Here is a 26,521-nt window from a genome sequence, read left to right as displayed (position 1 = left end):
ACCGTTCTATTCATGGGTATTTTTGAACTTTTGAATAAAGTTTAAGAATATTTTTTAAATTTAAAAAAAAAATTAAGAATGTTCAAAGATATTTTTGAAAAAATTACTAATAATTTTTATCCAAAAACAAATGGTACGTAATTATGAAAGTTTAAATGTATTTTTAGAGTAAAAACAAATGTATAGAGTATTTTTACTAATTTAACCAATAAAATTCAATCATTCCGTCAGACATAACAGACTTATGACTTATTTGGCACAATCATAAAAGTTTAGAAACTAAATTGGTAGTTATTATTGTTAAAAGCCTTGAGGATAAAATGTCTCAATTATTCTAACTAATAAAAAATTCCTGTAGGTTTATGTTGGTGAAAAAAGCAATTTTGGACGGGCTTGGAAGGATCATAACTCAAGTTGCTATTCACCTAAAGGTATGAAATCAGTCTCTAACCCTTCCTTGCAATACCATCTTAAGTATTATAAAGAAATAGAGGGGGAAAACACTCTTAGGCTAGAAGAGTTGAGTTTCAGACGACGGCGATGAAGGGTGCGCTCGTCTTCTTCCTTTTTGAGGAAGAAGACAATGATGGGACTAATTCAATTAAACCTGCAACTTTAGACTAAAACTTAACCCCCTCTCAATTTTTCTTAAAATTAATCTTCTTCCAAACCGAATCTCATAAAATTCTTGATGGTTCTAGAAACTATACACTCGAAGTGATCTACCAAATAAAATTTGGAGTAATTTGGGTACTGAAAGTTCAAGAACCGAGGCCTAAACATGGATTAAAAGATAAGTAGTCGATCATTTGGAACTGAATAGAATATTTAAAAGATAATAAAAGAATTGAGCCAAAAAGGGTGAGTTAAAGATTTAAATGGAGTGTTTTACTCAAAAATCAAGTAATATTAAAACTAAATGGATTATGCAACTAGCTATTATGATAGGTTAATTATATATATGAAATTGGGTAGTCGTTGGATAAGCATATGTAGTTAACCAAGTAAGATATAAAATGACCATAATGCCCCTAAGATAACTTAACTATCGTCCACGACCCTTATGGCTTCCTATCAATGTGAAACTTCATACATCCTCCAAAATTATGAATTTTAAGGGACTATTATAATTTCATGACCATCGGACTATGTTTGGCGCTCAAACCATGATTTATGTGAAAAATTACCACATTGCCCCTAGTGACTTAAGACTATGGATTTTGAGAATTTAAGTAATTCCTGTACCCGTGCTATCCTTATGATTCCCTTGTATGAAATTAAGGGTATTTATGACATGATTATGCTTAGGTTTTCTTTACGGCCATACATGTATCATAAATAGTGCTACAAGTTTCACATATACCTAGGGATATTAATGTTACCATGATTAAGACATGCCCGAGGATAATGTACCGAGTTAAGTTTATACCGTATATGCTCCATGCCCTAAAGCCATGGCCCTTAAAATTTCTAGTTAACAATACTCTACTATAACCTAAGTGACTCATGACCTCCCGATTATGAAGTCAATGTTTTTCTCTTTTAGGTGGAATGTCACGTGTGATAAGGAATCAACTTAAGGAAAAGCTCTGATCCAAATGATAAGAAATCACTTGAGAGAAGTAAAATTCAGATTACCTTGTTGATTGAATATCTTAAGAAAAGGACATTTGTTTGAGGTTCGAATCACTCCACAGGTAAGATCGATCATGTCTAGTCGGATGATTCAAAATATGCAATCTAAGCTACATAGAATTGCAAAGAAACTTAGCCATTGGTAAAGGAAAAGGCAAGAACACTTAGCCCTCATGATAAAGAATCACTCCAAGGGAAAGTAAAATTCAGTTTACGTTGTTGATCAAATATTATAAGGCAATAACACTTGTTTGAGATTCAAACACTCAACAAGTAAGATTGATAATGTCAAGCTTGAATGATTATAAAATGACAATCTAAACTATATAGAATTGAGATGAATCTTAGCAATTAGCTAAAGGAAAGCACAAATACTTCTTTTACTATATTTTCCAAGTCTCCTTACACACATAACATACATGAGCCTCAAAATGAAAACCTTTAACCTTCCATAAGACATTACAAGAGTTGTAGCGTTCATATTTTATGACCATAATTAGCCACTATGCATATTTTATGATCATAATTATAACTTTGTAAATTCAATCTTAAAGTAAATAAAAGTCTTAAAATACGTTAAAGAAACACCATAACTTTGTATTATTATCTACCCAAAATTTGTAACCATTTAAGAATAAAAAAAGTTTGATTCTTCCTTAATGTGTCATGAATTGCAAAATCTTGTGATAATTTGAACAAAATTTTCTTCACATCTTCCTTGAATTTTATCTTGCATTATTGATGCCTTGGTTCATATCATTCTCCAGAAAAGAAGTGGGATTGAATAATCCCACTTCTGTTTTTCATTCTTAACATGATATCAGAGCTTGTTCATCATCTAATCATTCCATCATCAAGTCCCATAAAGATGTGAAAGAAAATATGAACATCTTGATGATGCCACCTTTGAGCTTTCATGAGAAATTTGAAGATGTTTATGACGTAGTCTTGATATCAGACAATCGAGAACAGTTTGCCAACCACAGTTCTCGATCTAGGAAAATGATTGAGAATATTTGTAGCCAATTCAAAATCCAGATGTAGCCAGTATGTTGATTTAGTATATCTCAGATATTTAGGGATCTGTTAATAGTATATTTTAGGTTACATTTAGATTTGATTAAGTGTATATTTTATTTATTTACAAGATTTAGTTAATTATATATTTTTTCTATTCTTAGGTATTAGGTGATAGTTTGTATCGATGGTAAACATGGATGAAGATCATACTTTCGATCCCAATTCTATTTTTATTTCTCATTCTTAACATAGTATCAGAGCACCGATCTTGGTGTTCTTAAATATTAAAATTTCCTTTATGGCGGAATCAGCCAAATCCAGCTCCAAAATTTAGGAGGTTGATTTAACACATCCTTATTATCTTCATCACTCATCAGCCAGGATATTCACTTGTTCCAATCAAATTAAATGGAGCAAGTTACCAATCATGGAGTAAATCAGTTATGCATGCTCTTATTGCCAAGAAGAAATTGGCTTCATTGATGGCACAATTGAAGAACCGTCCCAAGATGCAAATTCAACCGAATTTGAACTCTGGAATCAGTGCAATAGTATGATAATATCTTGGTTAACTCATTCCGTTGAACCAGATATCGCTAAAGGCATTATTCACGTCAAGACAACTCATCAAGTGTGGGTTGATCTTCATGATCAATGCTGTAACGACCCTAAATTTCCACATATCCAGAGTCGCCACTAACGTCTCATGCTCATCTCTAATGCAGAATAAAATCTAAGCATGCTCATTATTAATAGCGGAAAAATTTAAAACTTCAGAATACATTAAAACTTTGGAAAACACTGCCGGACTTACGTGTTTCAAACATTGAGCTAGAGTTCCAAAAAGAAAAGAAAATAAAATAAAACGACTACAAATTAATTAATATAGATGAATGGGTTGCAAACGCCCTATTCTAACTAAGACTAGGAATTAAATATGCACCTATCCTATGCACGCGCCACAGTCTCTGATCGCGATGCCACCGTCAACCGTACATGGGCGCCTTGCCTTTACCTGGAAAAAAAACAATATGGCACACGGCCTGAGTATTTCAAAGAAATACTCAGTAAGTGACCCCACTATAGGGGCCATGCTAATGCAAACACATGCAATCATGAATAGGGACCTATCTCTAATCATCTTAGGGGTGGCCTCCAGTCTCGGAAAAATTGGATGTGTAGTACTTCCCTACACACGACTCACACGTGCGAGTGTGAGTCCCCAGGGCGCTCGCACACCCCCTGGAACCTCTGGTCAAGCTAATCTGTAGCGACGTCCGGAGGTCAGCGGAACCCCATAGTGTCATGCGCCTCATGAACACCCTCATCTGTGTGCTTTCGCACCTGTGCGCTTTCGCGCTCATCATAAGGTGCGCGTCCGCACTCATCATCTCTAGGGGAAGTAGCCCTATGCTTATGAACATACAAAATGCATGAGGTCCCTCTAAATCCATCGTAATGTCTCTTCTGACACAACCCTCTAGTCTCATCTCTTTGTTACTCTAGGTAACGCATACTCGTGGATATTTATATTAATATCATTTTCATGCTCTTAGGGTTGTGTCCTACGTCGATCTAACGACATGATGCAATATGGCACTCATCATCATCTAGCATGCTCAATATGGAAAACATCATCATATTAAGGTAAAAATCATGCAATCATCATGCTCATCATGATGCCACAACGTGCGTCAAACATATCAAGCGTCACTCAACGAATTATGTATATACCACGCATATCATCAAGCATCATAATCCACGCAACATCATAACTCATAGAATTATTTAGCCTATTCTATAGTAAGGCCACTTACTTGGTTGGCCTTGGCCGAAGTACTCCCTAAATCGCTAAACGTAAGCTCCCGTTCCGTGAGAGCCGCTCCCTACGTCCTCGGGGTTTGTTTCCTATCACACCGTCCACCACTTTCCGTTAGTATTTCACAATTAATTTACCTATAATTTAATAAATGTGAAATACGGCTCTGAAACGGCCTCGGATACCTTAATCGGGGCCGAAAACAGATTCGGGAGGGTCGGAACAGTGGAAACCGGGCTGAAAACAGGTGAGCCGAGCCGAACAGCCGCTGGAGCCGCCGGAGGAGCCGCCGGAGCGTCACCGGAGGGAGCCCGAGCCGTTTGCGCCGAGCCGAGCCGAGGACTGCCGCGCCGCTGTGTGACATGTGGCAGCAGCAGAGAAAGCCACGTCGGGCGGTAGTGTCGGGTCGAAGCGCGGGTCGCAGTCCGGTTCGGGTCGTGGTTCGGGTCGCGGGTTGTGGAAGGCTACTGAGCCAAGGCTAAACGTTGGGCCTCGGCTTACTGGGCTGGGCCGCAAGTGTTTGGTTTGCAGGCCGGCTCAATTGGACCGTGGGTCTAGTCTGGGTTGGTTCAACTGAACCGTAGCTTCTGGGCCGGTTTGAGGTTTGGGCCGCTGTAGTTGGGCTGGGCCGAAGGCAGAGGCCAAGGGGGGAAACGGGCTGGCTCTCCCGGGTTCTGGGTTCGGGTTGACTCGGATCCGTGGATCTCGTCTTCCTTACCCGACTTTGGCCGATTTTCCGGCGAGTTTTCTCTCTCCTTCCCGCGGCGTTTTCGTTGCCGATTTCAGTCCTCTTCCTTCTCTTTTCCTCTTTGTTCGTCGTCCTTCTTTCCTTTTTTGGGAGTTTTGCGGCCTAAAAGCTCCTAAAAGCCATAGATCTAAAAATCGATTAAGAAACCTAACTTTCCGACCTCGGTTACCGACGACGACGCTTACGAAATAACACCAAATGCCCCTGAGTTATTGTGCTATCCTTAGAGATCTCTCTTACGGTAGTAACAGGTTGTTTGGTGTCGGTTTAAGGGTGATTTGAGGGCTCGTCGGAGAAACTGAACACCCGCCGACGTTTGTCCGAAATCTCTTTCTCTCGCTCGAAATTTTTCTCTCTTTTCTCCCTTTGCAGGCGTTCTGAAGATGCTAGGCTAAGGGTGGGCGCGCTGTGGCCATCGTTTCGCGTGGGTTCCGCGAAACACGGCGGTCGCCGGAAAACTCGCGGGTTTTCCGGCGACTGGGTTTTTTTTTTTTTTTTTTTCGTTTTCTCGTTTTCATTTATCATATATATATATATACATATATATATAATATTTTCTTTTTTCTTTCTTTCTTTCCCGGGTCGTTACAAATGCTCACAAAAGAATGCTTAAGCAATTTTTCATATACAAAACTCGATAGCAACGATGTCATAAGGAACCATGGCACTATCAACATATTTCACCAAGCTTAAAGCACTCTGGGATGAACTGGAAGCGTACCACACACCATTTACCTGTAATTAACATCAAATACATATTGATCAATGCGAAGAAGACAAGTTGATGCAATTGCTCATGGGGCTCAATGAGTCTTATAAAACAGTGAGATCTAACATATTGATGATGTTACCTAATGTGAGGCAAGCCTATTCATTACTTGTACAAGAAGAGATGTAGCGTCAGGTAACTTCTGAACCTACTGAGAATTTCTCGATTGCATCAGCACTGCAGAAGAAAACAACATATTCAAAATTCACCAAGGACAAATCGTGTGAACACTGCAATAAAAGTGGTCATACAATCAATGAGTGTCGAATCCTTAAGTTTCACTGTAAGTTTTGTGATAGAAGGGGACATACAGAAGATTGGTGTTGACAGAAAAATAATTCTGGAAGGACAAGACAAGCCAATCAACACAATAATCGTGGATATTGATCATCTGCAAATATGACCGATGTTTTTCCATTGAATACAGAAGAACAGTCACCTAATTCCATTCCAAATTTTTCTTTTGAGCAATTACAATAGATAGTACAAGCCTTATCTGCAATCAATCATCGCCCTTCTGCTAATTCTGACAATCACATCAATGTTGTAGATTTGTTTCCCATATCTACATTATCTATTAACTCTGCGAGTTCTAATTCATGGATTCTCGATAGTGGAGCTACGAATCATATAGTATCAAAATCTTCTGTTATGACTGAACCAAAGGCTGTCATCATGTCTACAATAAATTTGCCGAATGGAGGGACAGCACGTGTGTCACATATTGACAATATTTCCCTTAGCCCTAACCTTTAATTAAACAACGTTTTATGTGTGCCTTCATTCAATTTAAACCTAATGTCCATCAACAGAGATTAGAACGGCAGTGAAAGAAGTACCTTTACTCTTAGTAAATAAAGAGTAATCTGCTTTGAACTGAGTGTAGCCTGCATTTTGTATAGTTGTAGAAAATATGGAGAACCAATTGCGAGAAGCCTGTTTTAATCCATAAAGAGATTTATGGAGCCGACATACTGTATTCTCCCCTTGTCGGCGTAGACCTGGTGGTAAAGACATAGACTTCCTTGTCTAGATTACCATGGAGAAAGGCATTTTGAACATCCAACTGATGGGTGAACCATTTTCGAGTAGCAGCAATAGTGAGTAGGCAACGAAGTGTAGTAAGTTTCACTGTAGAAGAAAATGTTTCTGTGTAATCAATACCTTCAACCTGAGTGTATCCCTTTGCTACAAGTCGAGCTTCATAACGTTCAACAGAACCATCAGAGTTGTATTTAATTTTGTACACCCAACGACAACCAATAGCTTTATGGCCAGGTGGTAGAGAAACGAAAGACCAGGTGGTAGAGAAACGAGAGACCATGTATGATTACGTTCCAAAGCTACAATTTCATCATTCATAGCCTGCTGCCATAACGGGTCACCAACTGCCTCATCATAGGTTTTAGGTTCTGTCTGGGATGTAATAAGAGCTAAAAAAGCACGTTGAGTAGGAGAAAAACGAGAGAATGAAAGGTAATGATGAAGGGGATACCTGGTGCTAGTGCCGGGACTTAAGCTAGAGGTTAAATGATTGGCTCCAAAAGACATCTCATAATCCTTATGCCAAGCTGGAGGCTGTTTAGTACGAGTAGAACGTCGGAGTGGAGCTGATGTATCAGGTGGGATAGGATTAGAATTAGTGGGCGAATCTGGAGAAGGTGGAGGAGACGACGAAGTAGTAGGTGAAGGAATAGGAGGTGAAGGAGGAATAGGAGGTGAAGGAATAGAAGGGGGAGGATGGATGTTTGAGTAGGATGGATCATGAAGTGGTACAACAGAAGTCGAAGGAGCTAATGTTAAAGTTTGTGAAGCTGATGAAAAAGGAAAATCATCTTCACAAAATTTAACATCACGGCTGATAAAGAATTTGTGAGATTGCATGTCATACAACTTATAACCTTTATGACCACAAGGATATCCTATGAAAACACAAGAAATTGCCCAAGGTTCAAATTTTTGCTTAGGATGTACTGTAGTTGCAAAAACATTTACAACAAAAAAACTTTAAGATGATGAAATGTAGGTGGTCAATTGTAGAGTGCTTCAAAGGGTGTCTTGTTAGATAACAATGGTGATGACATTCTATTTATAAGATAAATAGCCGTTAAAATGCACTCTCCCCAAAAATTAAGTGGAACCTGTGAAAAAGAAGAGACCTAGCTACATTTAGGATATGGCGATGCTTACGTTATACGACTCCATTTTGTTGTGGAGTATAGACACAAGTGCGCTGAAATTCAATGCCACAAGAAGTAAAGAATGGTTGCAAAGATAGAAACTTAGTCCCATTGTCTTATCGAACTATCTTGATAGTAGTATGAAATTGAGTTTGAATGAATTTAACAAAGTTCATTAACAAATGATGTACTTCTGACTTATGTTGCATTAAAAAAATCCAAGTAGATCGAGTAAAATCATCAACAATAGTGAGAAAAAAACGCAAACCAGAATGTGTAGGAATTTTATGTGGTCCCCAAACATCACAATGTATCAGATCAAAGGCAGAATGGGTTGTTATTGAACTTCTTGGGAAAGCAACCTAGTTTGTTTTGCTAACGGGCAGATGCTACAATTATGAGAATAACTCGCATTATTAAGATGCAATTGATCAACTAGAAATTTAAAACGAGAAAAAGAAGGATGACCTAGGCGTACATGCCACAAATCAGATGACTGAGATACTTGATGAGCTGAAGATTTGATTGGAGATGAAGAAATATGATAGAGACCTCTAAATTGTTTACCCAAGCCAATCATCTTTAGCTCATCAAGTATCTGGAGGCAACTCATCAATTGATTACCATTTGTGTTCAGTTTATTTCTACGACCTCATAACAGACTTCTACCAGGTAACTTCAACAATTCCCATGTGCTCCAGATCCATGGCTTGCCTCCATTTCTCACTCTTCAATGCGTCTTTAAATCAATGTGTCTTTAAAGTTTGCAGTTTCAGTAGTGGTAAACATGGCCGAGTGAGCTTCATCATCTTCTTTACAAAAAAACTTCTCCTATTGCATAGTCTCCCATCCAAACTGCTTCATCATCATCTTCACAAAAATCTTCTCCTATTGCATAGTCTCTCATTCAGACTGGTGGTCTCTTATTTCTCGCCTTATTCGAGCTAGGAGAGCTTGCTTCAGCCAAAGAGCCAGAGGAAATATTTTCTTCTACAGTATTTTTTTTTTTGGAAGAAATCTCACACTTTATTAAGTATGAAATTGCATATTCTGTTGACAAGTAATGATCTCAAAGAAATTCAATATCTCAAGAGTAGTTTACTCCAGAAATTTCTTATCAAAGATTTAGAAAATTTGAAATATTTTCAGGCATTGAATTTTCTCAGTCTAAAAAAGAAATTGTTATGTCTCAAAGGAAGTATGCTCTAGTCATCCTTCGAGACACAAGTCTTACAGGAGCACGTCCAGACCAATTTTCTATGGAGCAAAATCTGTAACTTTCTTTAATTGAAGGAGAAGTTGAATGATCCAAGTAAATACAGATGGTTGATTGGCAGATTAATATATTTAACCATCACTAGGCCTGATATAGCTTATTCAGTTCGTATGCTTAGCCAATTTATGCATGAACCAAGAAAACCACATTGGGAGGCAGCTCTTCGAGTTCTGAGATACATCAAAGGCACTCCTAGTCAAGGACTCCTACTACCATCTGAAAACAATTTAAGATTACAAGCATATTGCGATTCTGACTGGGTAACTGTCGAACTTCCCAACGGTCTATTTATGAGTTCTGCATTTTCCTCGAAAATTCAATTAGTTCTTGGAAGTCTAAAAAGCAGACTAATGTGTCCAGATCATCAGCAGAAGTCGAGTATCGAGTTATGGTAAATACTTGTTTAGAGTTAACTTGGTTAAGACACATTCTTCAAGACTTGAATGTTCCACTGTCCGAACCAGCATTATTATATTGTGATAATCAAGCAGCATTACATATAGCAGCCAATCCAGTTTTTCACGAACGTACGAAACACATTGAAATAGATTGTCATATAGTTCGAGAAAAGTTACCAGCTGGAATCATCAAACCGTGTTATGTTTCGACTAAAATGCAATTGGCAGATGTTTTTACTAAAGCTTTGGGAAGACATCAGTTTGATTTTTTGAACGACAAGTTGGTGTGATTTACACTCTTCAACTTGAGGAGAGTATTAAGATATGATATTTGGAGATATATTTTAATAATTAGTTAGGAGTATATCTCATATATTCAGAGATCGGTTAATAGTATATTTTAGGTTAGATTTGATTAACACTATATTTTATTTATTTACAAGATTTAGTTAATTATATATTTTTCCTATTTTTAGGTATTAGGTGATAGTTTGTATCATACTTAAACGGGTAAACATAAATGAAGATCATAGATCCCAATTCTATTTCTATTTTTCATTCTTAACACATATATATTACATTCACCATTCTCATCTAGGATATTTACTTGTTCCAATAAGGGACAAATTACCAATCCTAGAGTTAATCATTTATACATGAACCAAGAACTGGTCGATATTCACTTGTTTCAATCAAATTAAATGGGATAAATTACCTGGAGTAAATCATTTATGCATGAACCAAGAAAACCATATTGAGAAGAAAAATATTGATGATTTCAGTGCTCAATCAAGAACAATCGTTATAGATACTAGAAATTAAATCTTTTGAGACGTAGGCTTAAAATGATGATATATCTTGCGGAAGGTGATCCCAATTCATTTGTCGTCCTCTGTTCTGATCACTTCACTTTTCTTTGAATCTCTTTGTGAACCTTTGCTGCAAAAATATGTTAAGAAAATACAAAGGACCTTGCAAAATTCTCTCACATATATACACTCGAGGAATTTTAGGTCACTGCTTTTGCACTCATTTACACAAATGAACTTTCATTCTCACCTCAAAAAAAAATTTCAATAGAGAAAAGATTGGATTTTAAACTCTAGGTCTATTAAAAACTAGAAAATAAATAAATAAAAACTAAATTAAAAAGAACACAAAGGAAACATATATCTAATTTTAAGCGCAAAGCTTTGATACCTAATGACAAGGAACCACTACAAGGGAAGTAAGATTTGAATTACGTTGCTGATGGAATATCTCAAGGCAAGAACACTTGTTTGAGATTTGAATCACTTCACAAGAAAAATCGATCATGTCTAGCTTGAATGATTCTAAACATGCAATCTAAACTACATGGGATTGCGAGGAAACTTAGTCATTGGCCAAAGGAAAGCAAAAATGTTTTTTTACTACATTTTTCGAGTCTCGTTACAAATATAACATACATAGTTTTATGTAGCCTCAAAATGAAAAACTACATAGTTGTAACTTTAATGATTTAGGACCATAATTAGCTAATTTTTAAATTTAATATAAATAAAAACCTTAAAATATATTAAAAAAAACATCATAATGCTCCATTCATCCACCCAAAATTTTTAACCATCCAAGAATATAGGAAATTTGATTCTTAATTAATGTGTCATGAGTTGCAACAGGTTGTGATAATTTGAACAAAATTTTCTTCACATCTTCCTTGAAGTTTATCTTGCATTATTGATAAGTTGGTTCATATGATCATGTTTGAACCTCATGTTTCCCTCACCCAAATGAGGTGTCCTACACCATGTCTTATTAGCAGGATCTCATGTTCATGTTTAGCACTGATCATCTGACCCTCTCAATCTTTCATAGAGAGTAATCTAGGGTCACGTTAGAGGTAAGAACCAAATCGACTAAGTATCAAGAACCCAAGCAAAGTTATATGTTAGGTCCCTAGTTATTCAAGAAAGTATAGTACTTTAGCTCATGTCATGGATACGATAAGTAGGCTACTTATTGAGTCTTTGTACTCACTGATAGAACTCAATGGTAGAGACCTCATAGCTAAAATAGCCACAATCAAGGCTCCTTGTCTTGCTTCAGATGTAAGGGGGTCCATCGAGGATATGAAGGCCCACATAAAGCAGCACTATATGCCTTTCAAGCAAAACTTGGAGTGAATTCAAAATTTGCGTAGGAGATAGTAGAACTGAAAAACCATTAGTTGCAAACGTTGAACACCCCCGCATGCGGACACTAAAGAAATTGTCCACTCTTTAGAAGAGGGTGGAGGAGACAGAAGAGCTAGTAGAAAGCAGTCTTATGAATATCAAGGTCTAGATTAATCACAGAGCGATCATTCTCAACTCTAGAGCCACCCACAATTTCAAACGGAGCCTGAAGCAAAATGCTTGAACATCCTTTGACATTAAGATACAGGTAAGATGAAAGCCGTCATTTTAACATCTTTACCTGTCTTAGTACTTGCAAAGAGAACTCCGATCAAGCTAGAGACTTGGACGGAACAAACCAACTTTGTGATAGCCAAGATGGATGACTTCAACATCGTGTTAGGGATGAAATTCCTACTAGAACACAAAGTTATTCACATGCCCCTAGTCAAATGCTTAGCAGTAATAAGGTCAAACTAGACAATTATTCAGAAAAACACCCATCAACCAAAACGGGTGGAGATGGAATGAACACTATAATTGAGAAGAAATAGTCATGATGAATCTACGTTTGGTGTCATTATTGTAGTTCAAGATGGGAGCTCGAGTGAGCTAACTCCAACAGAAACCTTGCGGTTGTTATAGAAACATTGCAACGCAAGACTAGAAAGTCCGATAAAATATTTATCTCCACTTTAACAGATATTTCAAGAGATTGATTTTATATCAAGGGCAAGATCGTCAATCACAAATGTGTCATACGGCTCAACCTAAGCTAGTTGAGTTTCACAAGTAGCTAAATGACTTGTTGAATGTAGGGTCCATTAGACCGGCAAATTTTTTTGTTAGTGATCACCCGAATTATGGGGAGAGAAACCAAGCAAATTCCTCTACTAAAGGGGATTGACATAAACAAACCTTTAAAGAAACTTATCTTTAATCAACATGACCATCTAGATAGATGAAGAAAAGGACCTGTCGGAAGTGTCGACCACAACAATTCCAAAATGGACAAAAAGTTTTAACCAAGTTGAGGTTAGATCAACTTGATTTCAAGACAATAAGAACCAACGACAGGTGCTAAAATACTATGGACCAAACAAAGTCATTCAAAAGATTGGGAAGACCTCGTGTAAGATCCTATTGTTCACATGCATGTGGACTAACCTTATTGTCCGCATGAGTAACTTGAAGTATTACTATCCCAACTAGAAAGACACAAGGCACAAGGAGGTGGTATGACCTCAAGCCACAAAAAAGAGTTCCAATGATGAAGATGAAGAAGAAGAAAAAAAAAACAGATTCTTACAACGAAGACGCGAAGAGTCGATGAACCAAGAAGTGGTTTTCAACGATCCATTATAAATTAGAAGAGACTCTTTGAGGCAGAGATCAGTTGGAAAAGCGTTAAGAAAGCTTAAGCAAACTTCATCCTACATCGCTGATTTTGTGAAGAGTCAGTTGACAGAGATGTCAACCAATTGAATGAGGAGGATATCACAATCATGCTTGTCCAAGGCGTGTTTCCTGTGGCCACATGTTGGTCGCCCGATCATGTTTTTCTAAGACATGTTATTCATGACCACATGCCCCTTCCAAACCCTTTTTACTTGCTTTCATGTATACTTAGGTCTTTACCATTCCTATCGTGTCAATACGGGTAGATGAATGTTCACCAAAATCATGTCTACATCTGCAAAGACTAAAATGCCCCAAAATATACTATAGGAGGATGGACTAGTTGTAATTCTTTCTACTCAGGTTATATACTATCAAAGTTGTGATTGATGTTTATTTGCTTTTATCCTATAATATTACTTTCTTACAAATTATTTTACGATGCATTTCCTTGCTCACGTTTACTAAAACACTTTCTCTCAACATGGTTGAGGCTTGATCATACATCAGTATTATTTATCAGTTACGATTTCCATATGGTTGACTTGTTTACTGGGTTAAAACAAGTATCGCACAATCACGGTCCTGCTACCATAAGAGTATAATTGTGACACCTTACACCATGCTTTTCTTAGTAGGATGTCATGTTCAGATCTCATATTTTTCCTTACTTAGATGAGACACACTGCACTATGTTAGATGAAGAAGACAATGAAGGGACTAGTTCAATTAAACCTGCAACTTCAGACTAAAACTTAACTCCCTCTCAATTTTTTTTTAAAATTAATCTTCTTCCGGATCGAATCTCATAAAATTCTTGATGGTTCTAGAAACTATACACTCGTGATCTGTCAAATAAAATTTAGAGTAATTTGGGTACTAAAAGCTCAAGAACTGAGGACTAAACATGGATTAAGAGATAAGTAGTCAATCATTTGGAACAGAATAGAATATTTAAAAGATAATAAAAGAATTGAGCCAAGAAGGGTGAGTTAAGGATCTATATAGAGTGTTTTACTCAAAAATCAAGTAATATTAAAATAACTCATTAAATGGATTATATTATGATATGTTAAGGTTATATATGAAATTTGGTAGTCATTGGATAAGCATAAGTAGTTAAACCAAGTAACGTATAAAATGACCATAATGTCCTTAAGATAACTTAACTATCGTCCACAACCTTTATGACTTTCAATCGACGTGAAACTTCATACATTCTCCAAAATTATGAATTTTAAGGGACTATTATAATTTCATGACCATCGGACTATGTTTGGCGCTCAAACCATGATTTATGTAAAAATTACCATATTACCCCTAATGACTAAGACTAAGGATTTTGAGAATTTAAGTAATTCCTTTGACCATGCTATCCTTATGATTCCCTTGTATGAAATTAAGGGTATTTATGACATGATTATGCTTAGGTTTTCTTTACGGCCATACATGTATCATAAATAGTGCTACTACAAGTTTCACATATACCTAGGGATATTAATGTTACCATGATTAAGACATACCCGAGGATCATGTACCAAGTTAAATTTATAGTGTATATGCTCCATGCCCTAAAGCCATGACCCTTAAATTTTATAGGTAATAATACTCTACTATAACCTAAGTGACTCATGACCTCCCATCGTGCGGTGCATTATGAGACCAATGTTTTCCTCTTTTAGGTGGGATGTCACGCAAGATGTTTATTAGTAGGATATCATGTGATAAGGAATCAATTCAAGGGAAAACTCTAATACCAAATGATAAGAAATCACTCAAGGGAAGTAACATTCAAATTAACTTGTTGATTGAATATCTTAAGGAAAGAACATTTGTTTGATGTTCAAATCACTTGATCATGTCTAGTCGAATGATTCAAAATATGCAATCGGTCTAGGAGAATGATTGAGAATATTTGTAGTCAATTCAAGATCCAGATTGAGATTAGGAGGCTACCTGTTGGTAACAGAATGTGGATAGCTCGCCACAAACATCTTAATAATGAATATGTTCTTGATTTTGTTGTTGAGAGGAAAATTATCGATGATTGTGGTGCTCAATCAGGAACAATCACTATAGAGACCAGAAATCTTGAGGAAAATTATCGATGATTGTGGTGTTCCTTAAGTCTCTTTGGGTATAACCCTTTGCTACAAGTCGAGCTTTAAAGGTCTGTACCTTATCGGCTTGGTCTCGTTTCCTCTTGTAGATCCATTGGCAACCAATAGGTTTTACCCCATCTAGTTGATCTACAAGTTCCCAGACTGAATTGAAGTACATTGACTCCATTTCAAGATTCATGGCTTTGATCCACTGATCTCTATCTTCATCATTCATTGACTATTTATAGGTTAATGGATCCTCAACGCCATCATCAGGTATGATGACCTGTGTTTCTACCAAATCCAAGTAACGATCGGGTTGAGTTATAACCCTTCCACTATGTCGAGGCATTCTCAACTCTTGAGAAGGATGTGATTGACCAGAAGTGTCAGCTTCATCAACAACTCTTATTGAAGGACCAGCCTGATTAACAACTCTTTTTGTTTTGTTAGTAGCTTCTTTAGAAATCTCACTCAATACTAGTTTGCTGCGAGGTTGATGATTTCTTACGTGGTCTTCCTCTAAGAATATAGCGTTTGTTGATATAAACACTCTATTTTCTTGAAGGTCATAAAACAGACCACATTTCGTCTCTTTGGGGTATCCTACGAATGGACATAATTTTAAACGACGTTCTAATTTCTTGGGGTTTTGCACCAACACATGTGCTAGGCATCCTCAAATCCTAAAGTGACGTAAACTACCTTTACGCCCTCTCCATAACTCATAAGGTGTTTCTGAAACACTCTTAGAAGGAACCATGTTCAAAATGTATGCAGCAATCTCCACTGCATATCCCCAAAACGAATCAGGTAATTGAGCGTAACTCATCATAGACCGTACCATGTCTAACAGAGTTCTATAAACAATTGAACCATGTCTAACACACTCCATAAACCCTTTGCGGCTCTGATACCAATTGTTAGGTTTTGACATAACTAAGCTAGAAACATAAATAATTGAAGTTTGAAGTGGTGACATTATTGAATATGAAGTTTGCTAGCTTTACAACTAACCACAAATCTTGGAAACTAAAAAATATTTAAATTAAATACCTAAAAATACTCAGTTATTTTGACCTAATAAAATTCTTCTAACAGATCAAGTGTTTTTAAATATCAAAATTTCCTTCTTTTTTTTTTTTTTTTTTTTTTTTTTTTTTTTTTTTTTTTTTTCCAAATCCGACTTCAAAATTTTGGAGGTTGATTTAACACATACTTATTACATTCACCATTCTCATAAGCTAGGATATTCACTTGTTCCAATTAGGGATAAATTACCAATCCTAGAGTTAATCATTTATGCATGAACCAAGAAGTGGTCAGATTCTAGAAATTAAATCTTTTGAGACGTAGGCTTAAAAGGATGATATATCTTGTGGAAGGTGATCCCAATTCGTCTGTCGTCCTTTGTTCCGATCTCTGTCACTTTTCTTTGAATCTCTTTGTGAACCTTTACTGCAAAAATATGTTAAGAAAATACAAAGGACCTTGCAAAACTCTCTCACATGTATACACTCGAGGAATTTTAGGTCATTGTTTTTGCATTCATTTACGCAAACGAAGCTTTCGTTCTCACCTCTAAAAATTTTCAATAGAGAAAATATTGGATTTTAAACTCTAGGTCCATTAAAAACTAGAAATAAATAAATAAAAACCAAATTAAAAAGAACACAAATGAAACATATATCCAATTTTAAGCGTGAAGCTTTGATACCTAATGATAAGAAACCACTACAAGGGAAGTAAGAACATTGGTTTGAGATTCGAATCACTCCACAAGAAAGATCGATCATGTATAGCTTGAATGATTCTAAATATGCAATCTAAACTACATCAGATCAGATTGTAAAGAAACTTAGTCCATGGCTAAAGAAAAGCAAAAATGTCTTTTAGTTACATTTTCCAAGTCTCGTTACAAATATAACCTACATTGGTTTTATATAGCCTCAAAATCAAACTCTAAGAGGGGTAACTTTGATGATTTATGACCATAATTAACTAATTTTTAAATTTAATTTAAAGTAAATAAAAACCTTAAAATATATTTTAAAAAACATCGTAATGCTAGATTATCATCCACCCAAAATTTTTAACCATCCACGAATAAAGGAAATTTGATTCTTCTTTAATGTGTCATGAGTTGCAACATCTTGTGATAATTTGAACAAAATTTTCTTCACGTCTTCCTTGAAGTTTATCTTGCATTATTGATAAGTTGGTTCATATCATCATGTTTGGACCTCATGTTTCCCTCACCTAAATGAGATGTCCTACACCATGTCTATTAGCAGGATCTCATGTTCATGTTTAGCATCGATCATCTAATCCTCTCAGTCTTTCATAGAGAGTAATCTAGGGTCATGAACCCAAGCAAAGATATAGGTCCCTAGTTATTCATGAAAGTACAGTACCTTAGCTCATGTCATGGACACAAAAAGAGTCTACACGTAGGCTACTTACTGAGTCTTTGTACTCACTGATGAACTCAATGGTAGAGACCTCATAGCTAAAATAGTCACAATAAGGCTCCCTATCTTGCTTCAGATGCAAGGGGGTCCATCGAGGATCTGAAGGCCCACATAAAGCAGCATTATATGCCTTTCAAGTAAAACTTGGAGTGAATTCAAAATTTGTGTAGGAGATAGTAGAACTGAAAAACCATTAGTTGCAAACGTTGAACACCCCCGCATGCAGACACTAAAGTAATTGTCCGCTCTTTAGAAGAGAGTGGAGGAGACAGAAGAGCCATAAAAAAGACAACAAGAACTGATGCTAAAATACTATAGACCAAACAAAGTCATTCAGAAGGTTGGGAAGGCATCATGTAAGATCAACAAAGTCATTCAAAAGGTTGGGAAGGCATCATGTAAGATCCAATTGTTTCCATGGATGTGGACTAACCTTATTGTCCACATCAGTAACTTGAAGTATTACTATCCCAACCAGGAAGGCACAAGGAGGTGGTATGACCTCATGCCACAAAAAAGAGTTCCACCGATGAAGAAGAAGAAGAAGAAGAAGAAAAAAAGTAGGAGAGATTCTTACAAAGAAGACGCGAAGAGTCGACGAATCAAGAAATGGTTTTCAACGATTCATTATAGATTAGAAGAGACTCTTTGAGGCAGAGATCAAATGGAAATGCGTCAAGAAAGTTGAAGCAAACTTCATCCTACATCGCTGACTTTGTGAAGAGTCAATTGATAGGGATGTCAACCAATTGAATGGGGAGGATATCACGATCATGTTTGTCCAAGGCGTGTTTCCTGTGGTCACATGTTGGATGTCCCGGTCATGTTTTTCTAAGACATGTTATTCATGACCACATGCCCATTCCAAACCCCTTTTACTTGCTTTCATGTATAGTTAGGTCTTTACCATTCCTGTCGTGTCAATACGGGGTAGATGAATATTCACCAAAATCATGTCGACAATGACTAAAATTCCCCAAAATATACTATAGGAGAATGGACTAGTTGTAATTATTTCTACTCAGGTTATATACCATCAAAGTTGTGGTTGTTGCTTATTTGCTTTTATTCTATAACATTACTTTCTTACAAATTATTTTATGATGCATTTCCTCGCTCACGTTTTCTAACACTTTCTCTCAAACATGGTTGAGGCTTGATCATACGTCAAAATTATTTATCAGTTACAATTTCCATACGGTTGACTTGTTTACTGGGTTAAAACAAAGTACCGTACAATCACTGTCCTGCTACCATAAGAGTGCGATTGTGACAGCCTGCACATGCTTTTCTTAGCAGGATGTCATATTCAGATCTCATATTTTTCCTTACCTAGATGAGATGTCCTGCACTATGTTGGGGGACACCTTAGTAATGTTTTTTTTTCTTTTTTTTGCATGATGTCACGTCATGCTTTGCACCAACCATGTGACCTTCTCGATCTTTCAAGAGAGTAACATAAGGCAATGTTAGAGATAACTATCAGGCTGACTAGATGTCATTGGCTCATGATAGAAGAAACCAAATCAAGTCCCTTGGTTAACATAAAAGAGTAGATTACCTTAGGCATGAACCAAGAACCCTTAAACCTCCCATAGTACAAAATGTTCATGACTCATATTACATCGCTTGGAACGTAAAAAACCTTAGCTGTAGGTTTTTACACTACACCGCTTAGAACATAAGAAGCTTTGAGTTAGGTTTCAAATTGTATCACAGGGAACACATGAAGTTCTAGATACAAGTTTAGACTATATTGCTTGAATCATATTAAACCTTAAACTTAGGTCTTTAGGTTCATGTCTTGTACCATGAATCCTAAAGGAAGTGTTATAGAGAACATAATAAGAAACAAGAATAATAACCAAGTCCAAGAACAACCCATCGAACCAAAGATCAAGGTGCTTGGCTAGATCATAACAAGAACTCAGAACTCAACAACATAATGTAAGGGTGTAAGTTCTCACGTTAATAACAAAAACATGACAAGAAAGAGTGTGGTAACCTAACACACACCATAGATACGATTAAGTCTTATTAAGTCTTATTAAGTCTTTATACTCATTCAGGTTCTCTCATGTTTTTCTAGGTGACAAGAATGAGCTGGTCAAGGATGGAAGTAGATTTAGAGCCAGTGTGATGCAGAGCCACACCGTATTTTTTTTATTGTTTTAATAATCGAAGTTATTTTGTTTACCAGGCCCAATGTACTCAAAATCTATTTCGGAATGGTAAATAAAACATATTTGTGGTTTTAAATGCAAAGAAATTTATTGTCCATTTTTACCCGTGTTTTCATGTTTTCAAGTTTTTGATAAGTCATAGCTTGTGAAAATTAGGTCATGACAAAGACATTAAGGAAACGGGTAGCATGATTATTATAACCTTTAAGTATACTAGAATGAAAATGGGAGGATATAACAATGGACTTTATTATAGGTCTACCTAGGTTTTTAAAAGAATATACGGTCATATGGGTAATCATAGATAGATTTATGAAGTCAGCTCACTTCATACCTAAGATGGCTACCTATATAGTGGACAATTGGGAACAGATGTATGAGGCAGATCGTGAGACTATAGGAATGCTTATGTTAATCATGTCAGATCGATACCTATATTTTACGTTAGCCTTTTGACGCAGCCCATAGGAAGTATTGGGTACTTAACTCGACTTCAATATTAATTTCACCCATAAATAGATAGATAAATTGAGCATTTGAACCAAACCTTGGAAGATATGTTGTGTGTTGGAGTTTGGAGGTAATTAAGATTATGAGTTGCACCGCATAGAACTTACCTACAACAATAATATTTAAGCAACCATTGATATGGTATCATTTGAGACCTTGCATGGAAAATGATGCAAGTCCTCGATATAATGGGATGAGGTAGGCGAGCGTGAATAGCCAAAACCAGAATTGATCCAAGCGACCAATGAGGTTGTGCAAAAAGTTAGGGGAGGATGCATATAACCTAAAGTAGACAAAAGAGTTACCCTCACGTACTATGTATAAACCTAGAGTTTAAGGTAGGCGACAAGGAATTTTTAAAGGTGACCCTAGTAAAAGACATCCTAAGATTAACACGGAAGCGTTTGAGCCCATATTTCATCCGGCTTTTCAAGATTCTAGATCGTGTGTGACTGATGACATATTTATCAGCCTTGCTACCATCCCTCTCTGCAATGAATAACTTGTCCCACATTTTGTTGCTTCGCAAGTATTTGACTGATCCAACACGCAAGGTAGATTACAAACCCTTAAAAATAGATGAGGGTCTAAACTAGGAGGAAAGACTAGTAAGGATCAAGTGAAGGTCATGTGTACTCGAGAGATAGCAATTGTAAAGGTACCGTGGTAAAACAACAAAATGGAATAAGTTACATGGGAATGAAAGAACGAGATGATTGAAAAATACACCGAAATATTTCAAGTATAAGTGTAACGACTCGATTTTTTAGCCATAAAATAGAGTTCAAGTTTAAATACATTAAGGAACCTAGTACAAAATGAGACCGAAAAAAAGAAAGAAAGAGAACCAAATGGTTAAGGCTCTTGACCTTAGGTGAGCTCTATGACACTTACTCAAGATCCACTCTTATCCCGATCTTGCATCTTATCACTTGAAAAACATGTAAAAACTAGAGTGAGTATAAAACTCAATAAGTTATAGGCTCTTTATTTTGTCCATGGTTGATGCTAGGGTACCATGCTCTCGACCTGACCTTAAGAGATAAGTATGAAATCTTTTATTAGAACCTTCATCTTGAGATTCAAAGTTATGGGTTCAAAGTTCTTAAAATTAGGTTCATCTTGAGATTCAAAGTTATGGGTTCAAAGTTCTTAAAATTAGGTTAGTCTGATGTCTAGCCCAAGCTTATGCACATGTGTGATCCCTAGTTCTTAGACAAGTTTAAAATGAGTGGATTCCATCAGGCTATCCGTATTTACTCTACACACCATGCATAACAATAGTCCTTATCTTAAAATACTTTCACCATAAGACCTACTAGGTCACATGGTCCGTAAACAATAAGAACATGAGGGAGAACCTATGTATGAGATTTGGATTAGGATTCTAAATCTAGATTTGGACCATGGTTGCCTCGACATTTCCTTATATCCTCTATGTCATAGTTTGAGTTCTAACATCCTACAAAGTAGGGCATCCTAGGGATCCCACCGAAGTGAAAAAACATGAGATCATAATGTACCACGTAATGGGAGGTCTAGGGTAATTCAGTGCATAAGGCGAGTCTGAATAGAGTGGTATTAGCAGTCTAGGTGTCATATTAGGTTAGGATTTTAGTTGTGCATTCCTAGAAACCCGCCTACTTGGCTTGGATTTTAACCCTAGAGAATAAGTCGTAGGTTAATAAGCACATGGTTTTAACTCGAAAGGGTCCATCATTAAAAGCTTAAGGCACAACCTAAGCTTCTGACATGCTATAAGGTTCATTAAGCCCTATTCCAAATATACATGTCACAAGTAATTATACAATCATGTTTATTAGGAGTTGATGTCTTGTGAAGGTACTGAGTAAGATGGTGTGAAGTTCTATTTCATTAATTTTCGGTACCATGAGTGTGCATTAGCTCATAGTCAAGCTGAGAGGTATCATAACAAGTTCATCTAGTGGGTCCACGTGCATATGCATGGACACTGTGTAGAGAAGTATTAGGTAACCAACTATGCCCAAAAAAGAATAGATCCCAAGGAACCATCATGAAAAAAGTCAGGTCCTTCCTGTCATGATACATATGTGAATGTATTTTTCCAACCACAATTGTCAATATAATTTAGTAATATTTTTTATCTTTGAATTTTTGTTAGAACATGTTTAACATTTATTTCAATTGTGATTTTCCTTTGTTTGCAAGTTTAGAATATTACGTTCGTGTAGAACATAATATTTTTTAAACAAATTTCTTCATAAAACCGTTCCGATATGATGAAATAGCATTTTTATTTTTAAAGAAAAAAAAAATAGAGTCACATTACAAATTATTATCAAATAGATTTCAACTTAATAAATAATATGTAATAATACTTTGACATGTAATTTGGAGACGAAACAAATTTATTTTAAATAACATAATTTTATTATGAAATTATTTATTATAGTGAATATTTTTGCCAAATTCTAAAAATAAAAATAAAATTTTTAGTTTTAGATTTTTAATTTTTAAATTTAAAATACTCCTAAAAATAAATAATAAAAACAAAAATAATTATCCAACTCAATTTTTTTAAAAGAAAAATTAATCTCATAATACTTCTCTAAAAACAAAAAAAAATAGTTTTGAAAATTAACTTTTAGTCCTTGATTTTAGCGAAGAATATATATATAGAACATAATTTTCAAAAATAAAAAATAAAAAATCAAAGTTATCAAACGGAACTTTCTTGTTATATTTTATAGTTGGCCGACATGATGACGATATAAACAAAGACGATAAATCTTTTATGAAATTAAAAATTAAAAAAAAATGATATTTTTATTTCACGTCTCTCTCATTAACAGGAAGTTAATGATTTAAATTCAGTTGACTAAATTTGTTTGGACTAATATTTTATTTTATTTTTTAATTTAAAACCTTTTTTTTAAGTAGAAAAATATTAATAAGAGTATTTTTTAAAATAAAATAGTAATAAATTTTCATCCAAAATTAAAGGTAGACTATTTTCTTTAAAATATTTTTATTAATTTAAGTAATGGTAAAACACGGAAAAGTAATATTTTTAATATTAAATATGATTGAGTAAAAAGACTAAAATACCCTTAAATCACTGTAATTATGGGGTTATTGGCGAGGGGCGAATTGAAAGCGAGTAACAAAAAACAGTTGAATAATTGAAGTAACACTAATTATGCGTATTGCTTACCCATTACGTTTTGGTTTTCCTTCTCTTTCTCGTCCATTCCGTGTTCGGTGGTGACCAAAAATTCTAGAGAATGAATGGGAACGCTTCCATTTGTTTCCATTCCGATAAATACTCCTCACCGTTTCTTACGATCTTCCATTCTCAATCACCGCTTCACCCTCCCATCTTCCAATTCCATCCACACTCTAACATAAGGTAACCACGCAACACCCACTCTTGTTTTCAGATTCTTTCTCCTTTTGTTCCTCTTCGATTTGCTTATTTATGTGCTTCATTTCAATCCGTTCAATGTTCTGTGCTCTTTGTTGGATGAATGAATCGCTATTTCGAATCCGGTTCTTGAATCCGCGAGGGAAGTGTTTTCGATTTTTGCCTTTTCTTTCGTCATTGGAATCCGGTTGTTAATTTTTGGTTTACGGAATTAATGCGGCTTTAGGATCCTGATTATTTGCGTTTTTCTTCTTAATCCCTTACTTAGGGAGGAACCTCTCCTCTTTATTTGGTTCTGTTGTAGTTTGTATCGAATTTTCATTTCTCCTTCTGTTGAATCTAGATCGCATTCCTATTTTGAGGCATGGAATCTTAGAAAATATATTTGAAGAAAATGAAGGCTCGTGTAAGGACTCTTTTCCATTCGAATTTAAAATGTACATCTCGAAAACAAGTTTGAAACTGGTAAAAGTGGAAGTGATAAAAAAAAAAAATATGGTTTATCCTTGTGCAGTATTGCCGATAGTTTACTTTATGATTCTTTTGGAAAAAGAAAAGGCACGGTTAGACAATTTTTTATTACACATAATGCTGAATACAGCAATAAATCAGTTCCACTTTTCTTCGTTAACATGCTAGTTTAATTATTACAGATCAAGAACTTTTCAAGTTACTTCAATTTCTTTTCTCTTTTTATTTATTTTGCTCTCGAGGAATATTTTCAGTTGGTGATTCTCTGCTTTCTAATTGTTCAGGTGCGTTTAGTATTGAAAATCAAGTGCAGTTGGGAAGAAGATTTCATAACTGAAGTTTTAGCGAAATTCATCAAGATGGCTGATGAATCTGTAGCTATCCCAATTATGGGAAAGGAAGAGAAGACAAAGGTTGAAGTTGAGTCTGAGGTTGTTAAGGTGGATGATGAGGTGGAGAAAGAAAAGCATGAGGTTAAGATCAAGAGCAAGGAGGCAAAATATGAAGATGGAAAGAAAGAGAAGACAGAGGTGGAGGTTCAACTCAAGAGCTCATCAGGGAGGAAAGAGAAGATGAAAGATGTTGAGAATGAAAAGGAGAAGAAGAAAGAAGAGAAGCAGAAGAAGAAGGATGAAGGCAAAGATGAAAAAGAAGCAAAAAAGAAGCACAAAGATGAGGATGGAGCAGAGAAGGAAACAGAAGTGAAGAAGAAGAAGAAGGAAAAGGAAAAGGAAGAGGAGAAGAAAGAGAAAAAAGATGAAAAGAAACATAAGAAGAAGAAGGAAGTTGAGGATGATGAAGAGTGTGAAAAAGAAGAGAAGAAACAGGAAAAGGGTAAGAAGGATAAAGAGAAGGAGAAGGGTAAAGGTGGTGATGCAGTGGAAGATAAGAAGGTGAAGAAAGGAATTGGGAATGAAGAAGAAGAAGACGATGATGATGATGGTAAAGAAGAGAAGAAGAAGAAAAAGAACGAAGAGAAGGAAAAGAAGAAGAAGGAGAAAGGAGGAGAAGAAGAAGATGATAGTAAAGAAGAGAAGAAGAAGAAGAAGAAGAAAGGAGACGAAGGAGTAGAAGAAGATGATAGTAAAGAAGAGAAGAAGAAGAAGAAGAAGAAAGGAGAGAAGGAAAAAGAGAAAAAGGAGGAAGAAGTAGAAGAAGATGATAGCAAAGAAGAGAAGAAGAAGAAGAAGAAGAAAGGAGGAGAGAAGGAACAGGAGAAAAAGGAGAAAGGAGAAGATGATATTAAAGAAGAAAAGAATAAAAAGAAGAAGAAGGGGGAGGATGAAGATGATGATGGCGAAGAAGAAAAGAAAGAGAAGAAAGAAAAGAAGGATGAGAAGAAAAAGGAAAAAGGTGGGAAAGAGAAAGAGAAAAGAGAGAAGAACAAAGTAGAAGATGAAGAAACGGAGGAGAAGGATGAAGTAGACGAAGATGAAACGAAGGGAAAGAAGGAGAAGAAGAAGAAAGAGAAGGAAGATGAAACGAAGAGCAGAAGTAGGGAAATAGAGATAGAAATAGAAATAGAAGTAGAAGAAGAAGCAGGTGAGAAGGGAGGTTGTAGAGGAGGAGGAGGAGAAGAGGAGAAGGATAACGAGAAGAAAAACAAGAAAGATAAAGAAGAAAAGAAGAAGAAAGTAGAAGAGAAAAACAGAAGTAGAGATGTGGGGAAATTGAAACAGAAACTAGAGAAGATGGATGTTAAAATCAATGCCTTGCTCGACAAGAAGGCAGACATTCTGAGGCAAATAAAAGAAATTGAAGACGCAAATTCCAACATTGTTGCTGCTGCTGCAAAACCTACGGAAGAAGTGGCATAACTTTGGTGGGAGTTGTTGATTGTTGGGGGATGTATTGTTGTTGTTCCAAGGTTTATACAGTATCTTATCTTCTCTGTTGTTTCAACGAGTGTTGTATTGTATTGTATTGTAGTGTATTGTAACATACACATGTTTAATGGACAGTGATTATTGTTTCTTTTA

General features: G+C 35.9%; 1 protein-coding gene across 1 annotated transcript; it reads left to right on the top strand.

The window, feature by feature from the left end:
- Positions 1-23,918: 23,918 nt before the first annotated feature.
- Positions 23,919-26,521, top strand: LOC111436981 (cilia- and flagella-associated protein 251-like). Its single transcript, XM_023074805.1, has 3 exons — positions 23,919-24,056; positions 24,827-25,540; positions 25,877-26,521. The coding sequence occupies exons 2-3, from the start codon at positions 24,902-24,904 to the stop codon at positions 26,357-26,359; spliced, it is 1,122 nt and encodes a 373-aa protein (XP_022930573.1). The 5' UTR covers positions 23,919-24,056; positions 24,827-24,901; the 3' UTR covers positions 26,360-26,521.

Source organism: Cucurbita moschata, unplaced genomic scaffold (assembly GCF_002738365.1).
Source record: "Cucurbita moschata cultivar Rifu unplaced genomic scaffold, Cmos_1.0 Cmo_Scf00061, whole genome shotgun sequence".
NCBI classification, from domain to species: domain Eukaryota; kingdom Viridiplantae; phylum Streptophyta; class Magnoliopsida; order Cucurbitales; family Cucurbitaceae; genus Cucurbita; species Cucurbita moschata.
Note: the sequence above shows the minus strand (reverse complement) of the source record. Positions and strands in the feature narration are given on the sequence as shown.